General features: G+C 42.0%; 1 protein-coding gene across 1 annotated transcript in view; it reads left to right on the forward strand.

Moving 5' to 3' along the window:
• The first annotated feature begins 11,220 nt into the window (after nt 1-11,220).
• Nucleotides 11,221-27,984, forward strand: part of SLC15A4 (solute carrier family 15 member 4) — a 49,691-nt gene continuing 32,927 nt past the window's right edge. The window contains exons 1-3 of the mRNA XM_084649168.1: nt 11,221-11,879; nt 25,329-25,624; nt 27,121-27,289. Of these exons, the coding sequence (XP_084505294.1) occupies nt 11,298-11,879; nt 25,329-25,624; nt 27,121-27,289 (1,047 nt within the window). The 5' untranslated portion in view covers nt 11,221-11,297. The remainder of the gene's footprint in view (nt 11,880-25,328; nt 25,625-27,120; nt 27,290-27,984) is intronic.

Genomic DNA, 27,984 nt, shown 5'->3' on the forward strand with positions numbered 1-27,984 from the left:
CAGACACACACCCATACACACTCATACCCTTACTGCATAAACATTATTGGAGCCAAAACTTTCCCATTATTAGAAGCATTCAGAGCTGGGATTTTTATTTAAGCCTAGCACAAATTGGCATATCCACACTAACTATATATGCTCACATGCATACACTTAAACAGGACTGCCCAATGTGAATGGGTGGGATTAAAATTGAGGCTCCCTCCAAATGAGTGTGATGTGGCAAATTGGCACATATTAACAAAGAATATCCCATTCTTTGGAACAAACTATCCCATTAGGAATAGTTCATCAAACCGAGGGGTGATTTATAAAGGCTACATATTTTCCTTTTATTAACTTTTTTTCCCCATTGTTCTGTTTTGTATGTGCAAAGAAACCAATCATCGGTCAAACAACAGCCCACATAAATACATATCTAACTGTGCTCTGGAATAATATTTCTGTTGTATGTGTTTGCATTTTTTGATATAGTATTCGAATGTGAATGTGTTATCTATCAAGACGAAAACCAAATAAAAAAATTAGTAGATCCAAACTTTCCCAACATTAAGAGCATTTGGATGTGGGATTTTGGTTTGAGCCCATCACAAGTGTAAAAACTGCACCTTTCTTTCAGAAATATTTTCCACAGAATAAATTTCTGAACCTTAGGGGAGGAATATTAGGACAAAGACTTAGGATTTGTCTTCACTACTGTGCTGCAGTGGCTCCAATGTAGCATGTCTGGTGAAGAGGCACTACATCGATGGGAGAGCACTCTCCCATCGACATAATTACTCCACCTCAATGAGGCGGAAGCTATGTCAGCAGGCGAGTGTCTACCGCTGACATAGTGCGGAGTAGACACTGCTTTAAGTTGATGTAACTTACATCGCTCAGAGGGGTGGTTTTTTCACACCCCTGAGTGACATAAGTTACATCTTTCAGAGTAACAGCCGTGTTAGTCTGTATTCGCAAAAAGAGAAGGAGGACTTGTGGCACCTTAGAGACTAACCAATTTATTTGAGCATGAGCTTTCGTGAGCTACAGCTCACTTCATCGACACAAGCCGTAGTGTAAACAAGCCCTTAGAAATCCTGGCCAAAATTATTATACCTCTCAAGAACAAAGGCTTTCTAACCACTGTTTTGGAGAAGTTTTATTTGATTTAAATCTGAATATTCATCTTCAACATTTTTGTCATACGTGGAGGAAAAGTAAATTCCTTGTTTCTTAGAATGTAGAAATCCTTACATGGGAAATAAAGTCCCAATTAGAGAGATGGAATCTTGAATGCTTTCAAAATATAGTGTTCCAGAATAGATCATAAAATAGCTCGCATGGATCCTAGATTTTCAAGAATTAAGATTTCCAGGGTGATGAAGACCAATCAATGGAGTATATTCAGGGAAGTTATAAGCATTTTGTACAGGTGTGCCTGTGCTTTGCTCGCAAATTTCTTTGCGTTAATCTCAACGTTCTGAGGTCCGTGGGCTCAATCCTGCAGCATGCTGAAAACCCTCAACTCTCTTTCATGTCAAATAATCAAATTGAAATCATTCACCCATTATAGAAAGCGTTGCTAAGATTCAGGGTGAAATCCTGGCCCTATTGAAGCCAATGAAAATTTTGTCATGCACTTGAATAGGGCCAGGATCTTACCAGCTTTTTATTTTTTTACTTCAGGAGGAGCTTTGCACCTCACAAGATTTGACCCTTGAGGCCCATACTACTATCAGATGTATATGATCTGATGGGTATTCCAATACTTAGATTTACCAAGCCAGCATAAAACAACTTCTTTATTACCTTACTGGTTACTCAGAAGTCCAAACAACACAGTTCCCTTAAAGTGATCCAGCCTCTGGCCTCCATCCAGGTACCTAAGTCAAATATGATGATTTCTGAAAATCTTATTTCATCATATAAAAGAAAAGATTCTACCAATCCCAAAGGATCGGACACATTACCTCCCAGGTTATTGAATATTTCAGATCTTACCCAAATGCACGCTACAGCCAATTCTTATTAACTAATCTAAAATTTATTAAAAAACAAGAGAGAGAGTATGGTTAAAAGATCAATATACATACAGATATGAGTTCAATCCATTGAGGTTCAGATTCATAGCAGAGATGGTGAGCTTTGTAGTTGCAAAGAGTTCCTTTAGAATTCAATTAATAGGTTATAGTCCAGTGTCCAAATATCATATTCAGGGCGTACCAGCATAACTGGGGACCTCAGTCTTGTGACTCAAACGTCCCCTGATGAAGCTTAAGCAGATCTGAGATGACAGAATCAGGACCCAATGGTCCTTTACACAGTTTTCTAGCATCCACTTGACCACACAGTCCTGGGTAAATAATAGGCTTTTGATGTAACCTGCTTTCTAAACACCACCAGTAATTAGTTACACAAATTAACATACAGCAATGTATCCATTAGGCAATCTCTTACAAACTTCAAAGAGACATATAGACAATGACAGTACTTCACCAAAGATTCGTCTAAATGTTAATATTCCCTTTTGATCTCTGAATTAATATAGAGACAGAGAGGAATTGTCCCATTACACGGATAGCATCTAAGATACATACAATTAATATTACCTCTAACTTCTAACAACATAGGTTTGCATTTCAAAGTTCTAGCCTATTTAGCATGCAATGGCCCTAATTAATATTTCTAAGATGTCTTTAAAGGTTGGCTTTGGGTCATTCAGTCTGCAAGCTGTTTAATGCTCTCTGGCCATGAGTTATATTTTGTATAAGATTTGTTGCAATTATATAGCAGGGTAGCTATAATGATTTGCATGGTTATATTTTAATTAGACAACGGCACACCCCCCAACGCAAGATTGGTGCAGAAGGGAGTAAATATAGCTCCTGGATACACCTTAAGGACCTTCCAATATTGATATGAGCTGTGTTTACATTGAATTCTTAGTAAGGCCAAATTATTGATGCCCGCTTTGGCCCAAGTTAGAAACTTAGTCCATACTTTGTGAAACACTTTAGTGATTCCAGGGTTTGGTCTATGTGTTGACTTAACATAGCTATTAATGTTCTTCATTGAGCAATTACTTTGGCATTCAGCCACGAAGGCTGTGAGGAGTTGTACCTCAGTTTCCCCTTTTGCACAGCAGTTTAAGTTTGTAGTGGTTTTCCTGCTGTGGAAAGTTTTAGAACTGTGTATAGGCATTAGCTGTGAAACCAGTGTTCTTACTGAACCAAACAGCATAATCATAAGCGTTTCTATTATGCACCACTTTTAACACATTCAAGGGTTTTTTTCAAAAAATTAGGCACATTGTACATTTTTACAGTTTTTGGTATCGTCAACAAGTTAGTTACAGTTATTACCAATAATATTAACATCAGCTCTATCACAATCATTTTTGTCATGCCAAGCATTTTGTTTAGACAAATCATTCTTTAGGTTAGCTTGTTCCCTATTCCTTTTGAACCTTTGTAGCTTTTTCTTTTACTTTAGGGTTTTCCTTAACATAGGATTTCAGTTTAACTACTTCCTTGGGGTTTTGGTATTTTAGAGATGAATGAGGCAAGTTTTTCTCCCCCCAGTCAGTTAGGTAATTTGCATTAACACTAGCTTGTTTACTAGTTTTCAGATCCTTAACTGTTACCAATTCCAAGGCTGGACTCTATCTTAAAGAGACACCATCCATTTTCACTAGCATGTTAGACTCAAGGTTCTTTTGTCCTTCCTTTACCAACCTCTGCTTCCATATGGAAGTCCACTAAGAGACTACAAGACATATCCAAAATATCTAGAGATGAGAGTTTGCCTGCTCCCCTCTGCATCCTTGTGGGTTCAGTCATAAGGCTGTTCTGCTCTGAAAAACCAGTAACCTGATCTTTCCTTAGTACCTGAGTCACAGACTGCTTACTCAACGAATCAGCATGGAGACATTCCTGTCCCAACACCATTGTCTCCCCAACAGCTGGTCAAGCTTATGGGGCTCTTTAAACTCCCTAACAATTTTTATTCCATCTTTCATATTTCATCTGAAATCTCCTCAAAGCTATCCACACTGGGTCTTTCTGAAGCAAGGCGAGTGGATTCATACACATTTGAAAGACTTTGGCCATTAGGCACCAACCCACTTTCCTCTGGCCTGGTCTACACTGGGGGGGCTGGGGGGGGAAATTGATCTAAATTACGCAACTTCAGCTATGTAAATAACGTAGCTGAAGTCAATGTACTTAGACCTACTCACCACGGTGTCTTCACTATGGTGAGTTGACTGCTGTTGCTCCCCCGTCGACTCTGCCTGCGCCTCTCATGGCGCTGGAGTACAGGAGTAGACGGGAGAGCGCTCGGTGGTCGATTTATTGCATCTAGACTAGATGCAATAAATCGACCCCCCACTGGATAGATCGCTGCCCACTAATCTGGCAGGTAGTATAGACATACCCTCAGAAGAGAGACTGTTTACTATTAACAATGGCCCATTAAGAGTCAATGGAAACAATTCCTTTTCACCCCTACTAGGTTCGGCTATTGACTTGTTACAGACTTCAAAGACTTCACCCAGAAATTCCTTTCCTTCTGCAATATCATGCACTGCAACAGATTACTTCTGAGCTTTTTGGCACAACAGACAACCTCCCAACTCTTTCTGAGTTTCACTTACATCCAGAATAACCTCTGGCCCATCAGGAGAATTTTTACACAACCCTCTTTCAGGTAACCTGCTAGACTTCATTGTCAAAAGATTAGAAGCATTGTCTTCCTTGTTCCAAGTTTCCACACTGTCAGTGGGTAACATAGTCAAATCACCTTATGCTTCCCTTGTGCCCTGTCCATGATACCACCCTGATCAGACAAGGTTGTCATATCTTTACCCAGCAACACACTAGCAACAGGCAAAATAGAAGCACCAGAATCACTTGGTTGCTGGGATTTATTTATGACATTAACTGGATGCAACCCAGTTACGATGTCATTATTCCTAGCAGATACAAATTTAGGACCACTTCCTTCCTGGGCTTTAGTTATATCCAGAACCAGCTCTGGGACAACTGACAAATTCTCAAGTAGCATAAACTGAGAAGCACTTTCTGTCTGCTCCACAAACAAAGAACTAGAGACACAGTCTTTTGCAGCAGACACACTGGTAATCTTAACAGACAAACAATTGGAGATATCCTTTCCTTTGTCCCAGCACCCAGTGCTGATTTCAGGCACATATTTGGAAAGTGGGACAGCTTCCTTACCAGGCAAGTTGCCACTCCCAATAGATAAACTGCTATTCTCCACAAATAGTGTCTCATTACACTGAGCTACTTTAAGCACATCACATTTACCTGGGTCAGGCTTACTTTTACAAACTTCACTAGCCAACAATCTATCACTCACCAAGACGGTACCCTTTCCTTCCTCAGTTAGGGCTTTAACCTGACCATCAACTTTAATCTGCTCTAGAGAAACATTTCCCTGAGCCTTATCTAATGCCAGATTCACTTCTGAGATACCAGACAGACACTCAGAAATTTCTTCCACATATGCACTGCCTTTTTGTACAGATAAACAGCTATCTTTCTCAGACAAACATTTGGAGAAACCCTCCGTAGGCAAATCCTTGCCCCCAATAGATACAGGTTTAGGATTATTTCTTTCCTGTGACTGGTTTATGTTATCAACTTGACTGAACAAAGCCTTAATATCATCCCCAATCAAAAGATCCATAGGCAATAAATTCCTTACACCAGCTATAACTTCATGTTTAACACCATCCCATTCAAGATGGATTCTGGCTAAAGGCACACTTACAGTAAACTCATAGAGGATTACAATATTTACACTCTGATCTGGTAAGTAATCTTCCTCTTTGACAAGGGTGATGTTAGAAGCTGTAATTTGTCCTAAACAGCTTTTACCATTGACTTTTACATTCTCTGCACAAGTTATCGGGTACCTTTACCTGAGCTCACAGTAAAAGCATTTACATAAAGGGTGGCAGTGTTGGGGTATATTTGGTTACCCTCTTTCTGGTCATAGCAAAAGGTTACATACAGAAAACTGCTTAGAGTCAAACAACATACCAACATTGTTATACACTGGATAGAGTCTATCCCCATCTTTGTTATTGAGAGGAGCTTGCTCTCCAGAATGATACAGTTCCTGTTGTTCCTTTATTCTTTTGAGTTGGAGCTTAAGTCTGTCCACTTTTGCCTTAGCTTCTAGTTCCTGCAATCAAATATATGACACTCTTTGTTCATGTTCAAACTGCTGCCGGTTTCTTACTACAAGCATTTTTGCTGGGTCTTCTTCCTTATCACTGTCAATTAACAGATATTTCAGTTCCTGCTGTGGGGCCTTTTTCTTAAAAGACAAGCACTTCTGTGAGCATAGTTCTTCCAGGCTTTTTCTGTCAGGATCTTGATCTACATTAAAAGATTTGGATTCCCCATCAGGCCCAGATTAAAGAATTTTAGGACCCTATGCACTATTGAAATTGCCTCCCACCCCCACCTTCCTTAAACTAGATAGAACACGTGATATACAAGACAATGGGTGCACTAGGCAAAACTTCAGTGTGCTGGCCCCCTCCTGTGCCCGAGAACAGAGGTTCTTAACGTGTTGAGCCTTCTGATGGTTTGATGGTTGTGGTAGAAGTGGCGGGCCAAGCACCAGGTTGCAATGCCACTCACTCAGGTTTGGCCCGGCACCTCCTCCATCATGATGGACAGGAAGCCAGGCCAAATTTGAGGGACTGACATTGTATCCTGGTGCACGGGGTTGCAGCGCCACTCAATTTGTTTCTTCCACTGGCTGGGGCCTCCCCTGAGATGAGGGCCCGTGCAAGTGCACATTGGTTAATTGGTGCCTGTTCCCAATGACAGAAACATTTTTAAAAGAAGGTGGTGGGAAAATATTTTTGAAAGAGAGATGCTGGCTTCAAACAGGAGACAGACTCAAGAAAATGATCAAAATAAAGATGAGTGACGAAGGAGGGGAAAATGGCAGAGAAGGGAAATAGAAACAAATTCAAAGGGGGCCTACTTATTTTATTATTAATTAATTATTATTATTTATTATAGTGCTTACATAGTGCATAGTGCTGTCCAGACCCTCCCTCAAAGAGCTAACAATCTAGAAATCTGGTACCATTAATTATTGCTGTGTCTTTAAAATATCTATATTGATATAAAATGTATTTGTGGCATTCAGACAAAGGGTTTGCTTAACTCTTTGGGGAGTGACTCCTAAATTAGGGTTGCCAACCCTCCCGGTTTCCTGGGAGTCTCCCAGAATCGGGCTCTATCTCCTGGAGGCTACTGAAGCCAATCCGGGAGATTTTAGGCCACTAAAAGTCCATTGGCGCAGCGGGCGTAAGGCAGGCTCCCTGGTCCCGTGCCTCTCCCGGAAGCGGTCAGCATGTCCCTGGGCGGGGTGGGAGGAGGTCTCCGCATGCTGCCGCTGCCCCAAGTGCCAACTCCGCAGCTCCCATTGTCCGGGAACTGCAGGCAGGGGCAGCACGTGGAGCCCCCCTCCCACACCTCCGAGGGGCCGCAGGGATGTGCCGGCCACTTCCGGGAGCGGCGTGGGGTCAGGGCAGGCAGGGAGCCTGCCTTTGCCCCACTGCATTGCAGACCAAGAGCCGCCCGAGCTAAACACCGCCTGGCCAGAGCTCGCACCCCTCATCCCCTCCCGCACCCCAACCCTCTGCCCCAGCCCTGAGCCCCATCCCGGAGCCAGCACCCCAACCCCCCTGCCCCAGTCCTGAGCCCTCTCCTGCACCCAAACTCCCTCCCAGAGCCAGCACCCCTCACCCCCCCACACCCCTCACCCCTGCTCCAGCCCTGAGCCCCCTCCTGCACACAAACTCCTCCCTCCCAGAGCTTGCACCCTATCCCGTACCCCAACCCCCTGCCCCAGGCTCAGCCTGGAGCCCCCTCCCACACTGCAAACCCCTTGACCCCAGTACATAGCCCGCACCCCAACCTCCTGCCCCAGCCCTGAGCCCCCTCCTGCACCCAAATTCCCTCCCAGAGTCCGCCCTGTTGCCCCAGCCTGGTGAAAGTGAGTGAGGGTGGGGGAGCGTGAGTGATGGAGTGTGGATGGACTGAGCGGGGCAGGGCCTCAGATGTGGCCAGGCAAGGGTGGTTGGGTTTGTGTGATTAGACAGTTGGAAACCCTACTCCTAATTCAAAAGTAAGCAAGCAAGGAAGGAAAAACAATCCTCCATCCATTTATCTCGTGTTGATTAAACTTTCCTGGAAAGTCTTCATAGCCTTCATAGACAGGTCTCCCCTGCTTTGAGAAACTCACGCTTACATCCTTCATAGAATGTTCACTTTCCATGGAAAAAGCATTATTCTTATGCAACACCAATGGTATAAGAGCTTACTGGATGCTACATTCATCCTGAGCATATCCTTATGCAGGAGTTTTAAATGTAAAATGTTCTTTGGAGAAAAATGAAAAATTTCTCTGGTGAAGCCACTATATTTCATAGACAATACCTTCAGTAGATAAAGCTGCTTTTGAATTTCAGTAGGACTGTCATAACTACTTATTGCTCAGTACTGAAGAGACAATAACATTTTTATAATGTGCATCTCTAATATTAAATATGACTATTTCAGTGTTGCAAGATGTTTTTAACAGTTGGTGGATGGGCCAATATAAAATGTCACCTCACTACTGCTAAAATAATTTGTGCAGGGACTAGAATGTGATGGATGTGTATATTAAAATGTGCCCTAATGCAAAGCAATGTTATCTACTTGGTAGTCTCTGAGCAATGCCATTAGAAATTGTTAGACAATGTAATCACACTAGTTGCATCGAGGTGCATAGTAGTAGACAGAATTAGGTAAGTCATGTAAATCTAAAATGTTAATCAGTTCCTGTTAAATTATTGGTAACTTTACAACAATAATGTACAAACATATCCTTCATCCACAGTAATTTACAAACATGAGATCCTTCATCCACAGTTGTCTGTATGAACCTTGCTGCACTTTGTCATTAAGTTTAAACATTGAAGTGAGCAAATATATTTAATGAGTCACTTCCATGGGGTCAGTATGTTATTTACAAAGGCCCTTCTTTAAAGATAAGTGCATTTTCTTTTCTGGGACCAGCTGTTTAATTAGCAACACTTAACTACACTCCTTTACTGACAATTATAAAATCTTGATTTGCAACCAGATGCCTGGGTGTGGTTGCCTTTTTATTAAAAACAGGAAGAGTGCAATATTGTTTCCATTTTGTTCAGAGCAAACATTTTACGTTAGGGCCTGATCCTACAACACATACTTCTGAGCATAGTGTTTGCCTTTGTGACTAGTCCCAATGAACCATTATATGTCCTTATTCATGATAAGTTGCACTTACTCACAAAATTAGCCCCATTAACTTCAACTGCTAATTAGCATAAGCGAAGGTGGCAAAAGGGGAACTTTAAGGCCCTGATCCACAAACACTGACATGCATGGTTAATTTTACTGCCTGAGTAGTCCCACTGAAGTCAAGGCCTTAATTTCTTCAGGTGTCATATGATTTGGTGACACATGGTAAAACTCAAATACAGTGGGAAGAAGAAAATAAAAGGCAAGTCTAAACTATGCTTCCTAATCACTTATATTTCACAGCTTACACAACACCACCAAATGCTAAATATAAATATTAATCATTTTGAAGGTGTCAGTTGATCAGTTTATAATATCAGTGTGATGCAAAAACATTACATAAACAATGGGACAGCTTACACTGAGAATTCTATTTTTTCCTGTCTGTCATTCCTATTTTCTTAGTTTTCTTTTTTCTGACTATGAACTGCAGCAAGAGCAAAAATCACATTTTCATAGTAATATTTTATTATACAAGAAAATTTAATTTTAATTCAATGTTGAAATCATGAGGGGAGATTAACTTGTCCATCTATTTCAAACTATGAAGGCAGGATCTGTTTCAGGCTGTGACCATTTCAAGAAGTGAAAATTAAAACAATTATGCCTGAGTTTCAGAGTAACAGCCATGTTAGTCTGTATTCGCAAAAAGAAAAGGAGTACTTGTGGCACCTTAGAGATTAACCAATTTATTTGAGCATAAGCTTTCGTGAGCTACAGCTCACTTCATCGGATGCATGCTGTCAATGTAAGAGGAACATACTTAAAAATGTAGTCCAGAATTACACTCTATATATACCACGATGATGGCTGCAGCATAAGAACCTAAAAAGAATAGAAGCTATGTGAAAAGAAAAGGAGTACTTGTGGCACCTTAGAGACTAACCAATTTATCTGAGCATAAGCTTTCGTGAGCTACAGCTCACTTCATCGGATGCATACGATGAAGTGAGCTGTAGCTCACGAAAGCTTATGCTCAAATAAATTGGTTAGTCTCTAAGGTGCCACAAGTACTCCTTTTCTTTTTGAGAATACAGACTAACACGGCTGTTACTCTGAAACCGGAAACTGTGTGGGTTTTCCTGGAAATGAGTGAGAGGCAGCAGGGTATTTCATTGTTTATGGCCAAAATTTATTTCCAAAGAAACTCATAACATACTTGCTTGACATAAAATGTACATAAAATCATGATCCTGTCCTGTTATACCATCCACCCTCCATTCCCTTGTCCCATTCTTTGTTGTTATCCCTTGTTTTGTTGAGTGTCGAATGACCACGTAAGGTCCTGAATCTATCATTTCCTCTTTCAGTAAAGTGCTGTGCACACCTGTTGGACTGTATAAATACAATAAAATTAGAGTATGTAATAAAAAATAATATCCGGTCGGTAGAATAATATGCAGAAACACAATCACAAGACAGCGGTTCACGGTCCTCTAAAGGCAATGCAGGCCCAAGAGCATCAGGACCATCTCAGTGGATGGTGGAAAGTAACTACTGTGCAGCCCATGCAGTCTGAATTTACCCCACAGACAGGCCACCCAGGGAAGGAGATGTTTAACACTGCCACCCAGGGCTCACAAGCTCCCTGCAATAACTCCCCTCAGTGAGCCAGGCGCTCAGCCACGCCCCACCCAGCCACGTCACTCCACCCCCTGGGCGGGACCGGGCTAAGGGGCAGCCCCCGCTCAACACCTGCGCGCGGAACCCGGAAGCGCCACGGCGGAGTGACAGCCGAAGCAGCCAATCAGCGCGCATAGCGTGAGCCGAGCGGGCGGGGCTGGAGCCTTCAGCTAGAGACCCGAGGAGGGGGCGGGGGAGGAGAAGTTTTTTTTTTTTTTGCCGGGGGAGCGTTGGCTGCGGGCGCGCGGTCAGCGGGGGCTGCGACAGCGGCGGGGGGGCTCGGCGTTGGCGCCTGTCACAGGCCGCCCCATGGAGGGGAGCCGCGGGGCCGAGCCCGGCGAGCGGAGCCCCCTGCTGGGGGGCGGCAGCGGCAGGTGGCGGGGCCGGGGCTCCTTCCAGGGCCGGCGCCTGGCCTGCGCCGCCGTGCTGCTGGCCGAGCTGCTGGAGCGGGTGGCCTTCTACGGCCTCACCTCCAACCTGGTGCTTTTCCTCAACGGGCCCCCCTACGGCTGGGAGGGCGCCCAGGCCAGCCAGGCCCTGCTGATCTTCATGGGCATCACCTACCTGGTCTCGCCCTTCGGCGGCTGGCTGGCCGACGCCCTGCTGGGCAAGTTCGGCACCATCCTGCTGAGCCTGGCGCTCTACCTGCTGGGCATGCTGGCCTTCCCGGCCCTGGCGGCCCCGGGCACCCGCCAGGCCCTCTGCGGGGAGATCCCGCTGGCCTGCGGGGAGAACTGCTCCTCCCCGGCGGCTGCCAACGCCACCCTCGCCCCCTGCTCCCGGGGGGGAGCCACCCGCTGCTGCTCCGCCGCCGTCTTCGCCGGCTTGGCGCTGGTGGGCTTGAGCGTGGGCTCCGTCAAAGCCAACATCACGCCCTTCGGGGCCGACCAGGTGAGGTACCGCCCGGCCGCCGCCTCGCCCGGGTGTGGGATACGGGGGGGGAGGGGACTGGTCCTTTGGGCCTGGGTTCAGCCAGGTTTGGGGGAATGGGCAACCCGCCTACAGAGTCAGACACTTCAAGGCTAGGAGCGGGACCATTTGATCATCTAGTCTGTCCCTCTGCCGAACACGACACAAAGAACTTCACTTTTTAATTTACAGCGACTGTGTTAATCCACTGTAGGGTCTTTATGGCGCTTGTGGCGGTGGTGGCTAACTTTGCCAGTGCCGCTGATTTTTTGACCATCCAGATCAGGTTTTCCATATCTCCAAGCAGCATTACTCTTGTATAAATGTGGTAAGGGACCCAGTGTTGTGGGGTTCATCCAGGCCAGTATTATCCCCTTCAAGGTCCAGAAGTATCTGGCATAGGGGAATTGTATTTGTTTTATGGGTGTTTCAGATGGATTGTGTGGGTCCCCTCAGGATTGTGTGGGTCCCCTCTCTATAATCCCCCGACAGTTGCTTGTTTAACATTGTGCCCAGCTGGAGCCTGGCAGGTGAAAGAGCTGCTGTAAATACAGTAAATTTATTAACAGCAGTGTCTTTCATGCAGATATATTTTGTGTCAACACAGTAATTCTCTTCAGATTGGGTAAGGGATAATTCATTGGATCATCACTGCAGAGGAAAATGACTACATGAAGTATTTCAGAGTAGCAGCCGTGTTAGTCTGTATTCGCAAAAAGAAAAGGAGTACTTGTGGCACCTTAGAGACTAACAAATTTATTTGAGCATAAGCTTTTGTGAGAAGCATCCGATGAAGTGAGCTGTAACTCACGAAAGCTTATGCTCAAATAAATTGGTTAGTCTTAAGGTGCCACAAGTACTCTATTTCTTTTTACATGAAATATTTGACAGACAGTATGGCGTAATCTAACTTTGCATAGCATGTGGCATACTGTTTGTATGGCCCTCTTAGGCTGGAGGTAATATTAATACAAAGCACTACTATTGCGCACTCCAATTAGAGATGTAAAATTATTATACAGAGAGTAGCAATATTATTCCCACTTCATGGATTGTGAATCTCAGGTGTAAAGAGAATGTGTCTTGACTAAGTAAATAGTTTTAGTTAGTGGCTTAGCAGAGAGTAGAACTGATTTCTTAACTCCTTGTCCTGTGTTCCTTCACTGGACAATTGAGTTCTAGTCTCTGTGGATAGTAGAGAATTTTTCATAAGAAGAGGGGCTTATCAAATGTCTGTGCCAAAAATACCTCCTTTCTCCCCATGGGAATGTTGTGCAGTTTACTGTATGTAGCTTGGCTCTGCCCCTTCATTGGCATTGGAAGCTCTTTTGGACTTTTCTGGGTGAAAGGTATTATGTAAATATTAAGGGTGTTGTGTAAACATTCTTATAGCCCACAATTGAACATTCCCAGTGTATGGGTTGTGTCAAAGCTAGTATAACTCCCTTAAAAAGAAAAGGAGTACTTGTGGCACCTTAGAGACTAACCAATTTATTTGAGCATGAGCTTTCGTGAGCTACAGCTCACTTCATCGGATGCCTACTGTGGAAACTGCAGAAGACATTATATACACACAGAGACCATGAAACAATACCTCCTGCCACCCCACTGTCCTGCTGGTAATAGCTTATCTAAAGTGATCATCAAGTTGGGCCATTTCCAGCACAAATCCAGGTTTTCTCACCCTCCCCCCCCCCAACTCACTCTCCTGCTGGTAATAGCCCATCCAAAGTGACCACTCTCTTCACAATGTGTATGATAATCAAGGTGGGCCATTTCCTGCACAAATCCAGGTTCTCTCACCCCCCTCCAAAAAACCCCGGGGGGGGGGTGAGAGAGCCTGGATTTGTGCTGGAAATGGCCCACCTTGATTATCATACACATTGTGAAGAGAGTGGTCACTTTGGATGGGCTATTACCAGCAGGAGAGTGAGTTTGGGGGGGGGGGGGAGGGTGAGAAAACCTGGATTTGTGCTGGAAATGGCCCAACTTGATGATCACTTTAGATAAGCTATTACCAGCAGGACAGTGGGGTGGCAGGAGGTATTGTTTCATGGTCTCTGTGTGTATATAATGTCTTCTGCAGTTTCCACAGTAGGCATCCGATGAAGTGAGCTGTAGCTCATGAAAGCTCATGCTCAAATAAATTGGTTAGTCTCTAAGGTGCCACAAGTACTCCTTTTCTTTTTGCGAAGACAGACTAACATGGCTGTTACTCTGAAACCTATAACTCCCTTGTGAGCCCATCAAGTTAAGTAGCTTCAATATGACTTTATCTTGTAAGGCATTTTTCAATTTGTCTGTCCCCAAAATGCTTTATGAAGGTAAATATAACAGATGAATAATGGCAGACACAGAGTTGTGGGGTTTTTTTTTGTTTGTTTGTTTTTTTTTTACACTATCATCACTAAAAGTGTAGCTGCCTTTGAACACCAGTGGGAAAAGACTTTTTTTTTAAATCAAAGACATCTATGTCTTGCAGGTATTTCACAGTGATTTATTAGTACTGTAGACTGAAGCAAGGGAAATTTTCTCTTCTGCTGCTTAATCATGAGTAACTTTCCAGTAAAGGTGTGGATTTTTCCCAATCTCTGTTTTTCTAGGTTATCATTTGTTACATATATTACAACATGCTATTTAACTTGTTCTGTAGTTTTGAGCTCTTTAGATGATTCTCCCTACCTAGGAATTTCCCAGAAAGCAGGGTAGATGGATATGTACTGTTTGGAATAAAATCTGTCTTTGATGTGATACTAGAATCAAGTTTGGAGGCAACTGTGCAATGTAAAGGTTTTGCTGTCAAGGTCTGGAGACAAGTTTAATTTTTTAAGGAGAGAAAATAGTAACCTGATGAAATATTTAGACATGTATTTTATGCTTTAGTTCTCATAAGTTGATTTCCAAATGTTTGCAAACATTTTTTATTATGGGCCTTAAAAATTACTCTAACTATTTCAGTATTAGCTTGGTAGGTGGAGGATCCAAATTCGTTTTTAGGGGGTGGAAAGGGTGGCAGACCTTCAAAATAGAATAGGACTCGTACAAAATATGATACTAAACCATTTAAAAATTATTTAAAGACACAAAAATGTGTCCTCCAAAGTTAGGAGCATAATTATCAGTGTTTTTCTGTTAAGTACACATTTAGAGGTATTTACAGATATTTTACAAGTGGCTGTTTAGTACAGAACAGTTTTTGCCTGTCAGTTTAGCACCCACAATTGCCGTAAATGTAACTACCAAATTTTGCTGCTTCATGGATTCTAAGGTCAGATGAGACTATTGTGATTGTCTAGTCTAACGTCCTTTATAATACAGGCCATAAACTTCCCTAAAACAATTAATAGATCATATCTTTTAGAAAAACATCCAATCTTAATTTTAAAATTGTGTGTGATGGAGAATCCAACATGACCCTTGGTAAATTGTTCCAATGGTTAATGGCTCTCACAGTTAACAATTTATGCCTTTTTCCCAGTCTTATTCCCAACTTCCAACCATTGGAATGTGTTAACCTTTCTCTGCTAGAGTGAAGAGCTCATTATTAAATATTTGTTCTGTGTGTAAATACTTAGTAGTACTTTGCAAGACTTGTTTTTGTAAATGGTTTGACATGATGCAATATATTGCCCTGAGACTGATGGTTCTCAGAATAGTGTTTATAAACATGTGATTTCACATGACACTTTCCAGTTCCTCATTTGAGTGTGCATACATTGCAGTTACTTCCTGTTTTGCTGGGTAAGGATTGATGATTTAGGCCCTTTCTGCATTTGGGAAACTTTTTCTAAAGCTTTTTCACTGTTGCTAAAGCTAGTTCAGCTTCATCAGTATATGCAATGCTGGCAGTGATGTACGATAGATGGATTGTCATCTGTCACCATTGTTTTAATCACCAGGACAATCAGACTTTCTTGGAAAAGATCTGCTTAAACTGATGATCAAAAGGGCTGGTTCCTCTGTACTAAGAAAATCTGACAGGCATGTAGTGGTTAAATCTGATGGCAGATAGTGGTCTAGCAAAAGTCTTGCAGTGTGGTAACACTGATGCAGCTAAAGCGGTGTTACAATAGTAGGAAACTTTTAAACATGTTTTCCTAGTGTAAACGTGTCTTTAACTGAAAAATTTAAGGCATGGAGTTCAAATCTATGATGCCCTAAAATTGACAGTGGGTTTAAAAAAAAAACACCAAACAAACTGCACAGGCAAGTTAAATACGGATGTGATCATGAAACGGGAGAAGGCCTAACAGCAAACTGTCCAAATTTCACTGTAAAGGTTTGAAATTATGGAGCTGAACTGATATTGGATAAATGTTTTCTGAGATCTCATCAGTGTATTCTCACAGTAGTAACTAATGGAAAGATGTGTAAGAACAGCTTCATGAATCTTGTAGGGGTGAATTTGACTACTGAACTGTCCTCCATCACTCATTCCTTCTGTAGGCTGGGGACAAAGAGGAAAATTTTGAGTATTTAGTCCTTGGTGTCCTGTGTGGCCACTCAACCTGTCTTGCTGAAGTGCGTTTTGCCACCTGCAGCACCTATTTATCAATGCTAGGAAATACTTTGTGCCATATAGCCTCTGTACAGCCCTTTATTCAGATAGTAAGTGGACACTGACAGTGTTACTATTTTGAAAACAAACATATTTTTCTGCTTGTTTTTGTAAATGACTACAGGAGGAAGTGGAGGTGGCTATCATGACTCAGGAATGAGTAAGCAGAAGGACAATGTCAGGGACCCAGGAGTCATTAGCAGCTGATGCTGGGATCAGATTTCATTATATTCTTGTGCTAGCTGGTACCAAATAACAATTCTGTTTGTGCAGAATTCAGTTCCTGCGTAACCATCTGATCTGCAGTTTTGTATATTTGTGAACATAAAGTGTCACTGTGTCTGATTAAGAAGCATGCAGTTTCATAACCCATTAAGATAAATGTTTTGAGAGAGAGCTCACTGGTTTATTTCAGTCTACCTGTAGAAGGCACAAGATGAGGAATTTTGCCTGGGATTGCTTCAAGACTGTCCTAACCACAGAGAACTGGGGCATTACTTTATTTAACAAAGCAAAACAACTAGATGCTGGAGAAAGCAATAAAGTCTGCATGAGAAGTGCTGATTCTATTCTTCCAACCGTTTTCACGCTACTTCGGTCTCCTATCTCACTGGATCTCAAGATGCCAGGGTCTGGCCTGGTCAATACTTTGATGATGGATCTCTAAAGAAAACACTGGTGCAGCAAGATCTGATTCAGCAAGTGGCCATCTGCCCTCTAATTTATTGCTGAGCCAATATCCAAGCATAGTTTTAAGGGCAGCTGTTCTGCTATAGTTAATGTCTAACAGATGAGACTTAAAACAGCAGTCCTCATCTAATGTGGAAATTAAAGAACTGATTCTCCTCTTTCAGTCTGTCTACTCCGCCTACCTAAAATTTTGTCATAGTTGCAATGAGCCAAGGCATTTGCTCCCTACCCTGAACTGTTTTATTGTATGGCAGTGCACTGTTAAACAGCTAGGATGTTCATCCCCAGCAGTGGCTTAATTTAATTGATTTAAGGGATTCCTACGTGTAGGTTGATGGAAATCTAGTTGATGAAGCACTTTGGGATTCTTCACAATGAAAGATGTAAATGTACATCTCTGACAATAATCAAATCTAAGTAAAATATTTTATGTTTGAAAACATGGTCTGGGAGGCCTTTCCTGTTAGTGTTTCAATGAGTGCTTCTCGCTTATACTGACCCCTCATTTAATACTTGACTCTGTGTGATGCTTTACAGCTCTGTATAAATTATGCCTCACTATATTGTGAAAGAGGTACTATCCCATTTTACAACTGGGGAGGTGGGTTAAGTGATTTGCCCAAGAACCCACAACTCCAGGAGAACTGGGGCTGGAAATCAGGCAGTGGGAGTTCCTGGCTCCCATCCTATGTTCAGACCTTCAGTGCACGCCCTTCTGGTTCAGCAAAATAGGTGAAAACCTGTCCAGCAGCAGCTCATCCTGTGGAAAACGGGCTGTTCATGAACTCACTTGCAGAAGAGGCAATAGTGTGTTCTAAGTGTTTGCATTAGCTATTTGCTTCTGTTCAGCAGAGTCAGTGTTATCTTGGAAGCCAATATATTTGAAGTTATTGCTCTGTAATAGGAAGCCAAGGGGTTGAGCCATTGAGTTTCTCTGGTATGAGCTATATTAGTAAGGATGTTTTAGCCAAAATCTGTAGAAACTAGGAAGATGACCTTACCTTACCTCCAAGAGGCAAGCTGAGCATTGGATAACCAGCTGCCCAAGTGTCAGCCACATTTAGAGCAAAGCATCAAGCAGTGGCTGTTTTGCCTGTTTATTCTGGAAGAAGGGAGTCTCTAACAGCAGAAGTGGTGAAAAGTCTTTGTGCAGAAGAGCTGTTCAGTAGCCTCTGTAAACTTGGAGGGGTGGGAGTCTTATGCTAAAATATCTAGATGTTGGCAAGAAGTTTGGAGTTTGCGAAATTGTCAGAGTTGACACGTGTAAATCTGCCCAGTGATTTATTTACATGTGGGTAATTTGTTTAGAAATAAATTTAGGTAAGGACCTCTGAGTATTAAAAAAAAAAAAATAGTTTTCCTGCACATGATGCTTTCCCTTCTGTAAAAAGTGTGGATGATTTTAACTTTATTCTCTTGGACATAAACAGTTTCCCTATGGCTTTTTTGAGGTATAGCTGGCCATGGTAGATTAATTTGTTTTACTGAAATATTCAAGCAGACTAAGTAGTCACAGGTTTCAGAGTAACAGCCGTGTTAGTCTGTATTCGCAAAAAGAAAAGGAGTACTTGTGGCACCTTAGAGACTAACCAATTTATTTGAGCATGAGCTTTCGTGAGCTACAGCTCACTTCATCGGATGCATACCGTGGAAACTGCAGCAGACTTTATATATACACAGAGAATATGAAACAATATGGAGGAGGTATTGTTTCATATTCTCTGTGTGTATATATAAAGTCTGCTGAGGTTTCCACGGTATGCAGCCGATGAAGTGAGCTGTAGTTCACGAAAGCTCACGCTCAAATAAATTGGTTAGTCTCTAAGGTGCCACAAGTACTCCTTTTCTTTAAGTAGTCACATTCCACCTTGTGGCTTTTGAATTCCTTGGACTTGGCACAGATGAAAGAAGGTGGTACGTTGAAGTAGCAACACTTTATTGTGAATGCTCACAACTAAATCATCTTGTATTTATATACTGAAACTGTTATTGCTGATCAGTTACTTTTATTGGACAGTTTTATTGGTACACGGTTATTTTGCTCTAATAGAATCATAGAAGTCTAGGGCTGGAAGGGACCTCAATAGGTCATCTAATCCAGTCCCCTGCACTCAAGGCAAGACCATGTAATAACTAGACCAGTGGTTTTCAGACTGGGGTATGTGTACCCCTATTGGTTTGTGAGCTCTCATCAGGGGGTACGCAAGAAAAATCCTGTAATGGCGGACAACACATTTTATTTAGTACAGAGGTTTTCAAGTGGTGGGGTGCGTCTTCCCATGGGGGCGTGGAGGAATGTTCAGGTAGGCAAGCAGCAACACCATGGGGCTCGCCACTTCCCCCCCCCCCCCCGACTCACTGCAGTGGGCCACCCAGCCTGTCTGGGGTGGGGGTGGGGGTGAGGTGGGGACATAACCAAAATATTTGAACTGAGCCCCCCTTTGAGTTACAATTTGTGGTTGTGCCCTCCCCCCAACCCAAACAGGCTGGGTGGCCTGCTGAGGTGAGTCATGGGGTGCAGAGGGTGTTCCCTCCCTGAGCCCTGCTGCGCAGGGCTGGCCTGAGACACCTGGTGTGGCTGCTCCCCTGCCTCCGAATATTCCTCCATGCTCCACTATGGGGGTGTGCCCCACAGTTTGAAAACCTCCTAGAAACTGTTGCTAAATGGAAAGCAAATGTGGGGGGGTAGTGACCCTGCGCTAGGCCGTTCCTGACAGGTGTTTGTCTAGCCTATTCTTAAAACCCTCCCATGATGAGATTCCACAGCCTCCCTATGCAATTGTTTATGAAGTTTTTCCTAATGGCCAACCTAAACTGCCCTTGCTGCAATTTAGGCCCATTTCTTCTCGTCCGGTCCTCAGAGGTTAAGAAGAACAATTTTTTCTTTCTCCTTGTAACGACCAATTATGTACTTGAAAGTTGTTATCGTGTTCCCTGCTCAGTCTTCTCTTTTCCAGACTAAACAACCCCCTGTTTTTGTTTGTTTGTTTTTCTCAATCTTTCCTCATAGGTCAAAAGAAAAGGAGTACTTGTGGCACCTTAGAGACTAACCAATTTATTTGAGCATGAGCTTTCGTGAGCTACAGCATCCGATGAAGTGATGCATGCATCCTATGAAGTGAGCTGTAGCTCATGAAAGCTCATGCTCAAATAAATTGGTTAGTCTCTAAGGTGCCACAAGTACTCCTTTTCTTTTTGCGAATACAGACTAACACGGCTGTTACTCTGAAACCTCATAGGTCATGTTTTCTAGCCATTTAATCATTGTTGTTCTCCTCTGGACTTTCTCAAATTTGTCCACGTTTTTCCTGAAATGTGATGCCCAGAATGGGACGCAATACTCCAATTGAGGCCTTATCAGTGCAGAGTGGAAGAATTACTACTTGAGTCTTGCTTAAGACATTTCTGTTAATACACTCCAGAATGATTGCAAAAAACGAAAGCATCATGTTACAGTATTGACTCATGTTTAGGTTGTGATCCTCTATGACCCCCAGATCCCTTTCCGCAGTACTCCTTCCTAGGCAGTCATTTCCCATTTTGTATGTGTGCAACTGATTGTTCCTTCCTAAGTGGAGTACTTTGCATTTGTCCTTATTAAATTTCATCCTGTTTACTTCAGACCATTTCTCCAGTTTGTCCAGATCATTTTGAATTTTATTCCTATCATCCAAAGCACTTGCAACCCCTCCTAGCTTAGTATCTTTTGCAAACTTTATAAGTGTACTTTCTCTGCCATTATCTAAATCATTTATCAAGGTACTAAACAGAATCAGACCCAGGACCAATCCCCATGGGACCCCGCTCAATATGCCCTTCCAGCTTGACTGAGAGCCACTGATAACTACTCTCTGGGAATGGTTTTCCAACCATTTATGTACTCACCTTATGATAGCTTCATCTCTTGGCTATATTCCCCTTCTTTCTTTGAGAAGGTCCTGTGAGACACTATCAAAAGCCTTACTAAAGTCCAGATATACCATTTCTGTTTCCCACCCATCCACAAAGCTAATTATAGGTATGCAACCTTTTAATAATACCAGTTTCTACTTTCTGTGTCCCTGTAAAATGTTCTTGGAAGCATAGGGAAATGGCCATGTCTGTGCCGCTTACATGCTAGCCCTGTCCTGCTGCAGCAGTCACTAGGTCTTAAGAATTTAATCAAACTGTTGGTGCTGCTATGCCTGAACACGGATGAAATTGAGCAGAGCGAGCTAAGGAATTTTTCTGCTTGGGTGAATGAAAATAATGGGAATGTGTGGGGGGAAAAAAGAGGATTCCTACAGTATTGTGCCAAATATTACTCCTTAATAAAAATCCTTGTGCAATTCTCAAGTAGTTGATCTCTAGGTAAAATTTAGTGTCCAGAATGATAGCAGCAGAAGGGGTAGATTTGCCTGAAATAAGTAAAAATATTTGTCTATTAATTCATAAGTGTTTTTAGAAACTGTAGAGCCTAGACTAGTATTTTTCCTGCTGTCAGTCAGCTCAAGTCATAGCCAGCAGGGTGAATTACAAGGTAGAGAACTCTACATATAGGGTATATCTAATCTCTTAAGGAACCAGTGCTATATTTGAAAGGAAATGTACTGATTGCATTTTAACTGTGCTGAATTTTCTGTAGCTGACAAGAAATTATCTTCTGCCCCTTTGCTATAACTAATTTATCCAACAGGTAGTCTTAATATGGTTTTAGCAGGTGAACCTGCTTTGTCTAAGGAAGTGGTTAGTAGATCCACTTCATCATGGAGGGAGATGCATTTTTATTGATGAGTCTGGCTTTTTCAGCACACACTTCTTTTCCATTCTCAAACTCTGCTTTCGTTTCCCCCTTTTCTCTTTTGACAAGGCTACTGAGTTAGCTCTTTGCATGGAGTGGCAGTGCAGAGTGAGAGCTGAGATTGGAAAAGGGAAGTCGTCTGCCAGAAACTTACCTACTCTTATGCAAGTTGTAAGGTTGTGTTTAATAAAAATGGTGCATCATTCACTAGTACTTCACTGGCATGTATGCCACTTTGATTTAAAAAGAAAGTTGATGTGAAGCAATAATGAAACTGATGCTGATAAAGTGATCAGGAACAGGTAGTAACTGTCCTGAAGCCTGAAAAAGAAAAATGGCTGGCTTGAGGCTCTGTCTCTGTTAGCCTGTAGTATATGTATTCAAATGCTTAACAATGCTAGTAGTTATGTATAGCAGAAACAGGTGCTTAATACTTCTTTGTTTATACTATTTGCATATTGTCTGTTCATTGCCATAAGAAATACAGATTCCTAGAGGGGAGTAATATGCATGTGTTTAATGGGAACAGGACCCAGGAACCTCAACAGCAATCAAAGTTCAGTCTTATTCTTTCTTTGTTCTCTTACAGACCAAAGTACCTTGGCCCTTCCAAGGTATTCCTGCCCTCTCTGACCTAGTGTATCTGTTACTTTCCACATTGATCTGTTGGCCCATGGCCTACATTTCACTGTAGCATCCATCGTTTCCCTCTCTTTTGTCAAGCCCTTGTCTAAACAACAAAGAGAGAACAACAAAGATGGATTATGGGTCTCCCTTTTCATCGTAGACTTGGCATTTGATCAATGAGTGGAAATCATGGTCTCATCTATAAAGCTTGTTTGCCTGTATAACCTCTCTCCAGTTTATATATGTAAAGCTTGATGACAGTGCATCCTCTTGATGGCCTACTGTCGTGAAGCTCAGGGCAAGCCTGCTTCCATCCCCTTTCTTTTATGGAGACACCTTCTCTTTGAGAGAGTTATCGTATGTAAATTTGAAGAAAAAGTAGAAACTGCAAGGGGCCTCCAATCTTCCATGGTCCACACAGCAACTTTGTGAGACTAACTGTTGCACCTCCTCCTCCAGCAGTCTAGTCAAATAATGGAAACAAGGTTTTGAAAGGTACTTTTCACTGCTTTGGATACAGAAGCTCTAGAGCAGTACCAGCAACAGAACTTCTTTCCTGCAGAAAAAGCTGGGTTTTCCCCAGACATAGCTGGGTTTTCATGGCATATCATGGCATGTACGTCCAGCTTTTTGAGTGCCAGGCAAATAAGTTTTGCTTCTCAGTCATAAGACGTCTGACTCCACTAAGCTGGTATCTGATGCTGATTCCTTAGTAAAAAGAAAAGGAGTACTAGTGGCACCTTAGAGACTAACCAATTTATTTGAGCATAAGCTTTCGTGAGCTACAGCTCCTATGAAGTGAGCTGTAGCTCACGAAAGCTTATGCTCAAATAAATTGGTTAGTCTCTAAGGTGTCACAAGTACTCCTTTTCTTTTTGCGAATACAGACTAACACGACTGCTACTCTGATTCATTAGTGGTTCTGAGTTGATTTTCAGCTACAGGGTGCTGACTTAAGTGTTGCAGCCACAAGAGTTATGGGATGCTGTGGATTCTGTTGCAGAGTAGCTGATTCATTAAGTAAAGGGAAGATAGATAAAGATTTTTTTTCCCCCCAAATTTTAACTTCTGGTAAACTGCATCCTGTCCTGAGTTATACAGAGCTCCTATGACTTAGCTAGAAGCAGTTATTGTTTATAGTATTTAGTATAGAATAAGGAGCACTGGGGGGAATTGCACAGCTAAAAAATAGCATAAGCTTGACTATAGAGGTGTTCAGTTAAAGCTTCTGGCAGAAGAATAATTTATGTTCAGTTTTTATGTCCTACAAGGGGAAATATATATTGTACTCAGTTTGTTGGGGCCTGTTGGTGATAAAGATAAACCTCTTGAAACCTAAACTCATTTTATAAAAATGCAGTGTTAGAGTACGGTTGCAAGAGGAATAATATTTAAATTTAAAGTTTGTGCCTTATTCTTCAAGTAGTCAGCTGCTTACTCTTAAGACTTTTTCCCTATAACTATAGACCCCTTTTTTGGGAAAGCTGTTGAAATCTCTGCAGCTGACCTTTGCAATATTTGAGAGAAGAGAACTTAATTCAGATAATCAAATGTAATAACTAAAGTATGTATATTAGAGCATGATAAAATTCTTAGGTAACTTATAACTGCCTTCTTAGAATGTAAAACATAAACATTTTGAATCCTACATGGACTTCATAGTTGTCAGAACGTTTCATTTTAGGAATTCATGTTTAGAGATGTACCGCTACAGACTGGGGACTGACTGGCTAAGCAGCAGTTCTGCAGAAAAGGACCTGGGGATTATAGTAAACGAGAAGCTGCATATGAGTCTGCAGTGTGCCCTTGTTGCCAAGAAGGCCAATGGCATTTTGGGCTGTATTAGTAGGAGCATTGCCAGCAGATCGAAGGAAGTGATTATTCCCCTCTATTCAGCACTGGTGAGGCCACCCCTGGAATACTGCATCCAGTTTTGGTCCCCCCACTACAGAAGGGATGTGGAAAATTGGAGAGAGTCCAGCGGAGGGCAATGAAGATGATCAGGGGGCTGGGGTACATGACTTACGAGGAGAGGCTGAGGGAACTGGGGTAATTTAGTCCACAGAAGAGAAGAGTGAGGGGAGAGTTGATAGCAGCTTTCAAGGTTCTGAAGAGGATGGAGGTAGGCTGTTCTCAGTGGTGGCAGATGACAGAACAAGAAGCAATGGTCTCAAGTTGCAGTGGGCGGGATCTAGGTTGGATATTAGGAAACACTATTTCATTAGGAGGGTGGTGAAGCACTGGAATGGGCTACCTAGGAAGGTGGTGGAATCTTCTTCCTGAGAGGTTTTTAAGGCCCGGCTTGGCAAACCCTTGACTGGGATGATTTAGTTGGTGTTGGTCCTGCTTTGAGGAGGGGAATGGACTAGATGACCTCTTGAGGTCTCTTCCAACCCTAATATTCTATGATTCTATGTACTGTAACCAAGAGATACTAATGTTGTGGAAGTAATGACTGTAACTAAGAGCAAAGTAGGTCCACTCTGGTACAGTTCTTCTTTCCATGTGTTGAATATGTACTAACTTCGTTGGAAGGTCATATTTATGCTCAAATAAATTTGTTAGTCTCCAAGGTGCCACAAGTACTCCTTTTCTTTTTACAGTACAGTGTGACTTCATTAACTACCATACTAACCCTAGAACACTTTAGTCATTTTAGTTTGACTATAAATTAAACCTAACTTTTGAGTGTGTATTGGAGTTGACTGAATTCTAATAAACAGGCTTCAGCCCTTTCAGAAAGCTAATGACTTGTTTATTTTTTAATCTCTTCCAGGTCAAAGACCGAGGTCCAGAAGCCACAAGAAGATTTTTTAATTGGTTTTATTGGAGCATTAATTTGGGAGCTATTGTCTCCCTGGGAGGCATTGCATACATTCAGCAGAATGTCAGCTTCGTTATTGGATATATCATCCCAACAGTTTGCATTGGGATTTCGTTCATGGTATTTTTGTGTGGTCAGAGTTTCTTCATCACAAAGCCACCTGATGGCAGTGCCTTCACAGACATGTTTAAGATTCTGGCGTACTCTTGTTGCTCACGAAAGAGATCCAGGGAACACCGAACTAATAGGTTTGTTAAGAACTCTTCAGTACAGGCTTAACTCACTTCAAATTTCAACTAAGGTCTCAGCCGCTTTGCTTAATGGTTGTATGACTGGCTGGCTGCTGCTTCATTTTCTAGTCTATTCTGTACCATTTTAGACTTCAACTTTCATTTAGATCTTTGAGTGCTTGGGTGTATATGTCCTAATAAAGAATATATCCTTGTTTTCCATCTAGTCCCTGTGTGCAGCAAAATCAGACTTGCTGTTCTTCCACTACTCCAAAATTTTGCCTGTGGTTTCTCTCCTTTCAAGCCTGGTTTATACCTATAGCTTAGGCTATGTCCTCTCTAGCAATGCTGCAGCGGCCCCACTGTAGCGCTGCAGTGTAGACACTCACTACAGTGACAGAAGGGGTTCTCCCTTCACTGTAGTTAATCCACCTTCCCAAGAGATGGTAGCTGGGTTGACGAAAGAATTCTTACATCAACCTAACACTGTCTAAACCAGGGGTTAGGTTGGCTTAACTGTCACTCAGGGTGTGGATTTTTCAGACCCCTGAGGGACGTAACTGAGTAGACATAACTTTTTAGTGTAGACCTAGCTAAGTCATGAAAAATTTTGTGCCCAAACACCATAGTTAGGTCGACCTAGTCCTTGATGGTGATGTGGCTAGGTCAATACAAGGATACAAGCTCACGCGTCTCTGTGGGGTGGATTTAACTACATTAGTGGAAAACCCCCTTCTGTTGATATAGGAAGCATCTACTTTACAGTGCACAGTTGCAGCGCTGTAGCTATGCCACTGTAGCATAGACATACTCCCAGTGAATCTGGACACACCTCAGGCTCTGGACTAGCATTTGCTAAATACATTTTTTCACAGAGCACTAATTAACCATCTTTCTTTTGTGCTTTGCTCTCTCCATGGGCTCATCTTGATTTTAGAAGGGTTTTTATTTGCCTTCGTATCCCAACAGACTTGATGAGGCAACAGAGCTGTATAACTGCTATTTCTAACAATCTCTTTGAGCTACTGTCTTCCACACACTGAGGTCCTCGTGAAATGGTGGCTTCAGCTAGCCACTGTAGGTTGGCAAAGGGTTTCAGGTGCCTCGTGCAGCATGGAATTTCATATGTTCACTTCGTCAAGTGCATAAATAAGTTAGAATAACTTATTTTCTGATGGTGTAAATAAACCAGTTATCACTTTCAACTGTTGCATTTTTTTAATGCTTAGTCATGCCCAGTGGACGAAGAAAGATTAGAATGTCTCAAAAAAAGAAAAGAGTACTTGTGGATATAGACTAACACGGCTGCTACTCTGAAACCAGAATATGTCTAGTAAACTTTTATAATGAATACTTAGCTTAATTTGTCCCTTTCTGATCCACTTTGACTGATATATTTTTTCTTCTGTATCTTCTGTTCCCACTTCTGAAATGCACAAGGTCCTTTTTGATGAAAAAGCAATACAAAGTTGTCCATGAGTTTTTTGAATTAACTTCAACTTTATTTTCAAAAGTGAAATCCAGGAAGTACTTCAGAATCCTCGTAAGCAAAGCCTGTTTGAGATGGCGAAGATCTCTCATGGAGGGCCATTCAGAGAAGATAAAGTGGAAGATGTGAAAGCCCTTGTTAAGATTATCCCTGTCTTTTTGGCTCTTATACCTTACTGGACAGTGTATTTTCAGGTGAGTGACTCTGACCAATCATAAAGACCATAAGTTTACATTCTCAATACTGCAATTGGAAGCTCTGTAGGTGCTATCATTAAATCACAGCTCGGAGTCTAAGTTGTAAAAATTCATTCCTCTCTGAAAATTGCATCAACTTTGAAGGAACATTTAAAAAAAAATGGGGAAAATGTTCCATAAGCTTTTGTTAAATAGAATAGTTTGGCAATGTCAATGGCTAAAATTCTAAGAGGCTAGAAATCTAAAAGTTTTTGCCTAGTCGTATTTTATTATGGACTAGCTGACTTTTTTTATGTAATATGCACTCGTTAGTTTTGGGGTTCACCCCAAACTAGTTCTCAGAGATGTATATTTGCTTGCACAATGTAACTAAAATTATGTAGCAAGCCAGTGCTTAGTAATGACAAAAATGTTTGCTGGCTCATTGACTTTTTAAACAAAATGGTCATGGGGTGACGTATATTAGTTCACCACTATGCCCTTGTATCTAAATGTAAATTGCTACGTAGTGTCTTTCATGAATGTAAAATTCCCTCTGAAGTTGAGGGATGAATAAATGGTCTAAAAGGATATTAAGAATATTTTCAAAATATGTATTTTAAGCTGATAATTGGAGTCTTAAAGCTAAAATTTGTAAATATCTAATGTACTTTTCAACATTAAACTGTTTCCTTTTCCAATTCACTTATCTT

This window comes from Lepidochelys olivacea, assembly GCF_965140295.1.
Source record: "Lepidochelys olivacea isolate rLepOli2 genome assembly, chromosome: 15".
In the NCBI taxonomy this organism is placed as follows: Eukaryota; Metazoa; Chordata; order Testudines; family Cheloniidae; genus Lepidochelys; species Lepidochelys olivacea.